The sequence below is a fragment of the Vanellus vanellus genome (assembly GCF_965231255.1).
Source record: "Vanellus vanellus genome assembly, chromosome: 1".
Taxonomy (NCBI): domain Eukaryota; kingdom Metazoa; phylum Chordata; class Aves; order Charadriiformes; family Charadriidae; genus Vanellus; species Vanellus vanellus.
This window is the reverse complement of record NC_138905.1, coordinates 200,763,966-200,773,940: the sequence shown is the minus strand read 5'-3', so window position 1 is coordinate 200,773,940 and position 9,975 is coordinate 200,763,966. Positions and strand designations below refer to the sequence as shown.

The window sequence follows — 9,975 nt, the reverse complement described above, 5'->3', positions numbered from 1 at the left end:
AGACAAACAAAAATACGTTTTCCTGTTAGACAAGTCCACCTAACTCCTTAGTTAGCTACTGCACACAAGTCAATCAAGTCTGCTGCTGAGCAGTGCTTTCGTTCCTACAGCAGGTAAAATACCTGTTAGGTTGGTTTTTTCTTGGCATTTTTTTCCAACATCTTGTAGAGCAAACACCATTTTCGGAGCCAGGCGCCCACCCTCTACTCCTCCACCAGAAATGATTAAAAGATAAGTGTATTGGAGAACCTCTCGTGTTGCGCCTTTTGTAACTCTGTTCCCTTGAAGAACTCATGGCACTGCTTTGCATGAGGAAGGATGCTCATTTAGGTTCAAATTCCAAGTCCTGCTTCCAAAAAGGCATGTAAAAATGAACCTCCCCAGTGTTTAGTGCTGCAGAAAAAAGATACAAATGTAAAAAAAAGTGCTCAAAAAGACGTCAACTTTTTGTATTCAGCCGTACAGTCTAGTAAGAAGGGATTCGGAAGTGCAGGCCCTTGGAGTACAGTGGAGTAAGCCTTTTAGGTGCCTTTCTTCAGGTGATGTAAAACTGATTCATTATCTGTGGTCTCCTATGCAGACTTTCGCACACTGACCTTGCCATCCGTCGTGGTCTCCACCTCTTATTCAACTACTTTTTGGCACTGTCCTGGTACGTGGCAGCTTTCACTGTTGTCCCTGCTAAGCCCCTGTTACTGACCCGGCGTACCAGTACTTTAGAGACGGGGATTTTTGTTCTGTGCATCTCACTTTTGGCCAGGTGATGGTGTGCGACATGATGGATGTTACTGGCGTCTGCTCCATGGCTGGCAGGATGCGACGAAAGGTGTTTAATGCTGATGGGTATCTTGGAGTCCTTCAATGTGCTTGAGGGTGTTTTCAGTGAGCATGTGGTTGTTATTGGAGACACGGGCTTGGAGCGTGGCACGCAAGTGACCTGTTCCTCCGTAGGCCCCACTGGTGGGTTCTCATCCGGCTCGGCGTAGAGGTCGTAGAGAGCATCCCCGCTGTAGCTGTCCCTAGGAATGGTCTCCTTCTGGATGCTTGTGGAACCATCTTCCTCGGGACCAGGGGTGGTAGAATCCCAGTAGCCCTCGTCGCTGTTTGGGACGCCTTCGTGCTGCTCCTTCTCCCTGCCCTTCTGCTCCTCTTTGTGGTTGAGGTGAATGGGGATCTGGTGGAGGCCACCACGTTTCACCACCACCCTGTTCTGGGGCCCCTCAGTACCTCGGTTCTCCTTCAACCCCTCGGGCTTCTTTGTGCCTCCTCCACCTCCTCCTCCGTCTGTCTGGGTCTCCTCTGTCTGCGACAGCATATCCCAGAACTCCTGCAGGCAGGTGTCATCCACCTGGTCCGGGCTGGCCATCTCCTCCCCTCCTCCCTGGTAGGCCACCATGGGGGGGTGCTTCTTGGAGGCACCCATCTTGCCGGCCCCGGGGGTGCTCTTCTCGCAGCCGCCACTCCCGCCGCCCACATCCTCCTCATGGTCCGCAATAATATCTCCGCAGCCTGTAAGAGAGTCAAAGCTTTTCAGTGAAGTCACGTCAGCAAACATCAAACAAATACGATCAATCGATTGCTCTGAGGGTGGATCAACAGAGGAAGGGTCAGGGGCGGCTGCCGTCTCTTGACCGCTATCACAGTGAGGTTCAACAGGGGGAATAGTCGTTATTGGAATGTCACCTGTTATGGCCGCATCCTTCGCAGTCCCAACCTCTCCGGCGCCCGGGTCCGGTCGCTCGTGGCTGAGCTCCTCGGGTCGCCTTCCAGCAGCGGCAGGGTCCTCCCCGGGGGGGACACCGCTGTCCCGCGCCTCCCCACCTCCCGCTCCGGGCTCCTCTGCCGAGGCGTGCGCCTCTCCGCCGCGCTTCTCCCGCGGCGGCTCCGGCCCGAGGTCTCCTCCTGCGCCGCTCGGAGTTTCAGACAAAGGTTTCGGCGTCTCCTCTTTGATGCACTCCAGGCTGGCGGTCAAAGACCCCGGCATGATAAGCCCGGACTGGATCTCCGAGCTTTCCCCCCTCTCCTCCTTGCCGTTTTTGTCCTTTTTATGCCACCGCATGCTGCTGAAGATCCCTTTCAGCCCCTTCTTTTGTCTGCCGCCAGCCCGCTGGTCCCCGCTCTCCGCCCTGCCGTTCTCCGGCCGCCCGTTCTTCCTCAGCAGGGAGAAGAAGCTGTGCGACTTGGCCACCGCGCTGCCGGGGGAGAGCCCGAGCCCGAGCCCGCCGGCCGGCCGGCCCTGCGCCTCCTTGCTCTGCGGGTCGCCGCCGCCGCCGCCGCCGCCGCCCGGTTCCTCCTTCTTGCCGCTCTCCAGCACGGCGTCGGCCAAGCCGTCGTGCGTCCGGCTCCGCACCATCCCCGCTTTGCCGGCGCCCTTCCCCTCCCCGCCTTTGCTCCTCACCCCGAAGATGCTCGGCATGGTGCCCCCCGATTTCCTCCTCTTGAACAGTTTGAAGGCGGTTTTGTTAATCTTCCCCGACGGCTGCTCGGCGGCCGGGGGCTCGGCACAGTCGCAGTGCGAGTCCATGTCTGCCGCTGCCGCCGCCGCCGTTGCCGCCGCCGCGGCCTCTCCGCCGCCGCCGCCGCGGTGCCCGGTGCGATCCCTCACTGACAGCCCCGCCGCCGCCGCCGCCGCCCGCCCGTCTCCATGGCAACCCGGAGGTGGTGGTGGTGGTGATGATGGAGGGGGGAGGAAGGGGATAAGCCGCTTTTCCTCCGCCGCCGGCCTGCGCCAGGCCGCCCTCGCCCACTCGGAATCAACCTGAGCCGCCGCAGCTCCGCCGGCAGCGCCCCTGCCGCCACCCCTCCCCAAAACGGCTTATATAACTTAACCCCTTCCCTCCCGCCGCCTCTCCCCCCACGCGTGGGCAGGGCCGCGCTGCCTGCCGCGCGGCGCCGGGGGATGGGCACCCCACGTTGCGGGGGAGGAGGAGGGGAGGGCCACGCCGTCCCCACACCCGCAGGGCGTCCCCCGCGGGGGGGGGCGGCGGCGGCGGCGGCGGCAGCGAGCCCGGTCTCCTCGCCGGGCTGAAACCCCGTCGCCCCCTTCACGCCTCCTCTTCTTCCCCTCTACCACCCAAAACCGGTCCCTCGCGTGGCCCGGGAGGGCAGAGCTCAGCAAAACGAGAGCGTTTTGCATCGCCTCCGTGTCCGCCCGGCGCGGCCACCCCGCGCTTTGGGCCACGGGCGCTGCGGTGTGAAGTGCAGCGAAGCGCCAGCAGCGCCGAGTGGTGGACACGCACACACACACACACACACACACACACACACACACACACGACGACGACATGGTCTGTAGGTGACAATGTGCCACACGGCAGGGATGGACATGTGGAAACATGGGACACCCAGACCGAACCTGCGAGGTACCCCCGGGGCAGAGGCTGCCGACATCACTCTGCTGCCTTGCTCCCCCCTCTCGCACCGTCCCCGTGTCCCTCTTTCTCCCCAGTGCCCGAGGCCACGTGTCCCCACCGCCAGTGACCAGAGGGGAGCAGTGGCACAAGCTGGGGCACAGCCCAGCCCTCACTCCACTCGCCGCCCCCGCCGTGGAGGGGGAGCGCAGCGGCTGCCCCCACACAAGCCTTTTCCCAGGCCCTGCATCCACTGCGCCCAGTCATGGCGCCCATAGCGCATTGCCACCGGCGGTGATGGCCAGCAGCACAGCCACATCAGGGTGGCTGGTGGCACCCTGGTCACAAAACCCCTCACTGGCTGCAAATCTATCCCAGATGTAACATAAATTAGAATAGAGTAGAATAGAATAGAACTAGAATAGAATAGAATAGAATAGAGCAGTTGGAAGGCACCTACAATGATCATCAAGTCCAACTGCTTGACCAATTCAGGGCTGACCAAGATAAAGCATGTTATTAAGGGCATTGTCCAAATGCCTCTTGAACACTGACAGGCCTGGGGCATCAACCACCTCTCTAGGAAGCCTGTTCCAGTGTTTGACCACCCTCTCGGTAAAGAAATGCTTCCTAACGTCCAGTCTGAACCTGCCCTGGTGCAGCTTTGAGCCATTCCCGCACGTTATGTCACTGGACACCACAGAGAAGAGCTCAGCACCTCCCTCTCCACTTCCCCTCCTCAGGAAGCTGTGGAGAGCAATGAGGTCACCCCTCAGCATCCTTTTCTCCACACTAGACAAACCGGGCCAAATTAACCTGCCCTGAGCTCCAAACTCGCTAAACACCACCTCCACCTTGCCTCTCTCTTGAGGCCAGGTTATTTGGGCTTGGGGGCAGTGCTCTGCGCCAGGGCTGCGGCGCAGACCTGCTTTCAGCCAGAGCTGTAATAATGCGTGTGCCCTGGCAGCCTGACTGGGCTGCACAGCATTAGTCTGGGCTCCTCCAAACATAAACGCTTGTCTGGGTTTCAGCTCTAAATGCAAGTGAGAACCACTAAAGGGAAGTCGTATGTGGGCTCTCTGGCTTGGGGCTAGGTTCTGCTCCTTTTGAAGTCCGTAAAAGGTTTTGCCATTGACTTCACTGGTTGGAAGAATTAGTTGTGGGATTTTTTTTTTTTTTTTTTAACATCATCAGACATTCATTGCACTCTCCCACGAGAGCAGGTTGAATTATCTGTTGTGAATAATTTATCCAGTGAATTTAGTCCTTTTTCTGTTCATGTATAAAAAGTACCATTTGCATTCACAATTACAAATGTTCAATAAGAGCAATATGAGCACATCATTCAACTTACAGGTCTCTCCTGCCTTCTCCAAGAGACAGAAAGGGCAGATGAGGCAGAAGCCAAGATTTTGGCTGGAGGAGGAGGAGTGAGTTATATTTTACAGAGTGCAGTTCATAAACATTCCCAGCACCCGGAGAGACATGGAGGCAGGAGGTCGGACCAGAACCTTCACCCATAGGCATAAGTTGCTCACTCTGCCACCATCAATTGTGCCACGTTGTGAGTTCCCCCATCACTTGGTAGTATTTCTGCTCTTTAGATAGATGGAGGAAAGTTGATAAAAAAGAGAAAAATCTAACTGCTCTTGTGCAAATGCCAGGCGTCCTTTGGAAATTTGAAAGATCAAAACCTGGTCATCTATCTTGGGAAAATGTGCACAAAAATGCTAATAAGACCTGGCCATATGGCTGAACTTGCGATTTTTGCACTTTCATACTGCCACTCTGCTACATTTCAGCAATCCTTTATATTCCACCATTTCTTCTCACAAGCCTTGAGAAGGAAGGAGATACAGAGATGCAAAAGGCAGAGGACAGGTGACAATGAGTCACAGCTGTATGGAACAGACAAGTTATTGTGTCCTTTTTCTTTTTGTGTGAATATCTGCAGCCATGACAGAAAGGGTGGACTTTCAGCTTGTTTTTCAGTCAACATAAAATCCAAGTGTTAATGCAGGAAAGTGACTTGAGGTCAACCTGAAATTACTACTTTAGAAATGTTTTGACAAATTTATTTTTTTTTCTACACATTTGGTTTCAATCCTTTTTGCACATTTAAAAATATGATTTAACCTTCCAGGTTATTTAACCTTGAAGTACCTCTGAAAAGGGGTAGTCATTCCAAAATGAAATATTAAAGCATTGAATTTTGAAAGTGACCAATGAAACGTTCCCTTTTTTTTTTCTTTTTTATTTTATTATTTTGTTTTAACCTGAAGACATCTATGGATCCATCATGAACTCATGACATGCTTTGGTCAACCTGCCCTTGCAGGGCTCAATAGGAAAAGCTTTAGACAAAGTGTTCACCCACTTCTAACTGAAGAAGAGTAACGCTGAGAGGTGGTTCTATTCACGCAAAATAGGTCTTCCATCTAGAGATGCTTGGACATCTGAGTGCTGTATGACTGAGGAGGTTGGGACAAAATGTTCTGTGCCACATCTGTTGTGCGCGTGTCCTCATGTGGAATGGGAACTTTGCACACGGAGATGAGTGGCATTTCCTTGCCCGTTTGGTTCCCCCTGCTTTCGGCTGGGATTTCTCCTGGAAGCAAATGACATGGTGTCATTTTTGCAAAACTGTAAAGGGATACGGGATGAGCTGTGTGAATGGCCTTCCAAGCTGAGCGAAGGTGGTTTCTGGAAAAGGATGGTGAGGAGCTGGATGAAATGGAGCCAGAGACATTTTCTTCTGTGTTGTCTTTTTTTATTTACATTCTGGGAAGCTTCTGCAAAGCCTATGGAAGCCATACCTACTACTTACTGTTTTTTCTCAGAGGTTTAAAACTCAGTGCCCTGAATTGTGGTAGGGATTTCTTTATGGCTTCCCTTCATCTCTGTAGGTCTGAAACGGAAGTCTGCTTCTGACAGTGAAAAATGGCTTAACTCTGTCTTCCTGGCAAGGGGGAAGAACTGACAGACTGACTGACAGACACCTTGCAAAGTGAAAACAAATGAGGAGCTGTAATTTAAAAGCACAGAGAGACTCCACAGGCAGCTGGGAGCTCCTGGTGACCTGCAGAAAAGGGGCAGCTGAGCAGCTGTGGTGGGAGAGCTGTTTCTACTGCATCCCCCTGACCTGGCTTAGTCTGAGGGGCATCTAACACAGGGGAGGAGATCCCATGCCGAGCTGCACAGGACAGCCGCGGCAGCGGGTTTATTCCAGCTGAACGGGGCATCAAAAAGGGTCTGTGGAAGACATGCTTTCAAAGGTGGATTTTTTTCATCTTTAGAATTAATATTAATGAAGAAAAAACAGACAAGAAACACTATATAACAAAATTATTCAGAAAAGGTCATTTACAAAACATGTAGTGTTTATAAGTATACACTCTTTAACAGAAATTAAGAACTTTGAGGCAAAGACTCTCCTCTCTTTGACCCCTGGACATACCCTAAAGCTGTTTTGGGCTGCTTGCTGAAAATTACTGTCACAGACTGCCCATCCAGCTCCCAGCCTTGGCTCCGCCACTGACCTGTGCTGTGATCCTCAAGAAGCCACTGCTTCACATCATTTCAGTCGAGGGTGCCTTCTCCAGCGACCCTCAGGCACCACAGTCCTGTCCTGGCCTCACTCCCCGCGGAGTGCTGGAGCCACGGGGGCAGCCCCACAGCCGGAGCCATCAGGTGAAACAGCAGCAGCAATAATTCCAACCCAGCCTCACCCTGCTTTTCCCCAGCGATTACACCAGGCAGACGCTTGCAGTTCCCCCAGAGACTGCAGTATGTGGCACAGAATGAATACCGAATAAAAATCCTAGGATTCACCGAGTATGAATTAGTGATGGAAGTGACAGCTAGCAAACCACCTTGGCCCTCATTTTGACAGAAGCCCCCAGAGTTTTTTGATGTTTCGAGGCTGCCTCGCACGCTGAACGGGAGCATCGAGCACAGGGTGACAGGGCAGAGGTGTCTGAAAATCTCTGCAGGAATTTTTCACTTCATGCTTCATTTCTAAGCAGCTTCGGTGACTCCAGAGAGTCAGGAGCTGCCCTCTCAACATAGTACCCAGGACACGCTCAGTTTTAAGCCAGACTTTACCCATTTTCTGCTGAAGTTCTTTACCTTTTTTGTTTGTTTGTTTTGTTAGCATTCTCTACAGTGTTTCTACCATAACATATACTATAGTGTATATATAATTCATAGGACTCAAAGATGCTACATCAATTTGAAGTAGCAGGTCTTCCTAATGATAAGTAGTGAATCTAAATTGCAGAAAGTGAATTGCAAGACTTTGGCCAGCACAGTGCCTGCATCTAGACCCCAGCTGGTGATGAGAGAAAGTCATCAGGCTTTTAAAGAGCCATAGATAATTACCGTGGCAGGGTCTATAATTTAAGGGTGAGTACAGGGAAGTCCGGACCAATAACATGTTCGTAAGGAAAACAGGCCCACTACCTGAAAAGTTGCTTCAAATACCGCAATTTCTTCTTATGTGGTTGGGTGTGCTACTGCACAGGTAAACGCTTCAGTGCATTACAGTATCAGGAGATGGAGGAGATGCTGTTTGTTGGATTACAAAATCAATGGGCTCGTTAATGAAGACATAAGTAATGTCAGATCTCTGCTGATACCTTAAGCTCTGCTTAGGAAACCACTGGGACTTAAAAAAAAAAACAGCTAAAAACAGAAAAAAAAATCAGAAAAAAAAATGGGGGTTAAAGAATCCCTCTTATTTTCCATATGAGCCTTCTTGCTGTAACACATATCAGTGGGAAGTATCTGCTCATACAAGGACAGAGGAAAAGTGTCTGGATTTCTAACATTTGCCACTTGTTTGCGTTTGCCTCCCAACAGATCCATGTCCTCCAATATTGCACATTTCTTTCTTCCTTCTCCAGCCCGTGCGGCAGCAGCTACAACCTCCTCAGGGCTATTTCCTTTGTTACTCCTCCCTCTGTTTTCCCAGGTCAGACCGTTTTCCACATCCTTTTCTGCAAACCAAACACTCCCCAGCTGCAGAGGCATAAGTGTTACCTGAAAAAGAGGTCTAAGTCCCGATTCTCCTGAAACACAGACACTAACTTTAATATTAACAGAACTGGCTAAGATTCTGACTATAAGACAACATAAAGACCATAAATGTGCAGTTCAGCATGTCCATAGCCTAGCTGACCCTCACTCTCAGGCAGCTCAAATTTGGGGATGTCTCACAGAAAAGGTTCTTACAAGAATCTAAAAACTGCGATATATGGAAAGAAGAAAGGGAGTGGCAAGTAGAGGATGAGGGATAAAGTGAGTTTCCTAAAGTTTTCCTGCAGTCATCTCTGCACAGGCTTCATGCTCATCAGATACTGCCCGAATAACACATGGAAAACCTTCGCTGGAATAAGCTGCTATCAGTGCAGTGTACAGATAGTAACGATCATCATGACTGGGAGACGCGCATGTCCCTGTAAAGTGTATCGCCAGTCTTCTGGGAAATAATAAACTCTCGTTACTTTGTTTTATTGGCTGAAAACCTGCAGTACTGGGAAGCGTACAGTGAGCAGAACAAGACCTGTTTCTCAAAATAGAGACTTGGACTCTGTTTTCAGAAAATTATATTGGAAGCCCACAGGCTTATAGAATTTGAAAGTGCCCGCTGCAGAACTGTGCAATTTAAGTAACCAGAATGTCCTCTAAATCTCCAAGAAATCACACCAAATGAGAGCTGAGATACAGATTCTTGAACAGGTAAATGCCAGTGCCCTTCTGCAGAATAAATGTGGTGGAAAGAAAAATCAGCCACTGACTTTGCATGTATTTAAACACTGGTCCAGTCTAGTCAAAATGGGAAGAAGTTCCATTTCATGACCCTGGAAGATTGTGTATTAGACCACAGACCTACCACTGAAGGCTTCACGAGGAGGAATACTTCTTGTTCTCATCGATAATTTCCTTGCAGCAAAGGCAAACAACACCTTTGCACGCGAAAGGAATCCTGTGCCTACTGTGGGGTTTTCTTTTATTGCTGTCACTCAGTCCCAGCATCCATTCTGGGTGCAATTTTATAGGAAAAAGAAAAAAGTTCAGCAAGAAATGGATGTTCAGGTTGAGCAAACCAATCATGGGGTTTCTGAAATCAAGTAAACAATCTGAGCTGAGAAAGGATGAAGTTACAGTATTTCATTCAAGATTTTTGTAGGTTTTTTGCTGTTGAAACAACATTTCTATGTAAATGGCTTATGTTTTGCTGTTTTAAAGAGCAAAATAGGAAAATAACGGTAACTCTGCCAAATTGAAGCAAAATACAAGTTCGACCCAAAAGAAAATTATTGACTGTTTTCCAGTTCAGCCAAGAGACTGAAAAAATCGATTGTCTGCATATGATCTCTGTGTTATCCAGCTGTTCTTCCTAATGCAAAACAAAAGGATTACAGAGGAATAAGGAAACAACTGAGAAACTGAAAGGGGGAAAATATCCATCATTTGTCTTAAAGCTAAATACGAGTTAAAAATGCGCACAGTGCATGTAGTCCCCCAAGGGACAGATTTACTTCTAATTAATAATATATTAGTGTCCTAGCCCTCTGCATTAAAAAAACCCAAACCTCTAGATTAATCCTGCTGTAACATTGTA

The 9,975-nt window shown here is 50.2% G+C and overlaps 1 protein-coding gene across 1 annotated transcript; it reads right to left on the bottom strand.

The window, feature by feature from the left end:
* Nucleotides 1–554: 554 nt before the first annotated feature.
* AMER2 (APC membrane recruitment protein 2) lies at nt 555–2,524 on the bottom strand (the record flags this gene model as incomplete). Its single annotated transcript, XM_082497780.1, has 2 exons — nt 555–1,509; nt 1,684–2,524. The coding sequence occupies 2 exons, from the start codon at nt 2,522–2,524 to the stop codon at nt 632–634; spliced, it is 1,719 nt and encodes a 572-aa protein (XP_082353906.1). The 3' UTR covers nt 555–631.
* Between the last annotated feature and the right edge of the window lie 7,451 nt (nt 2,525–9,975).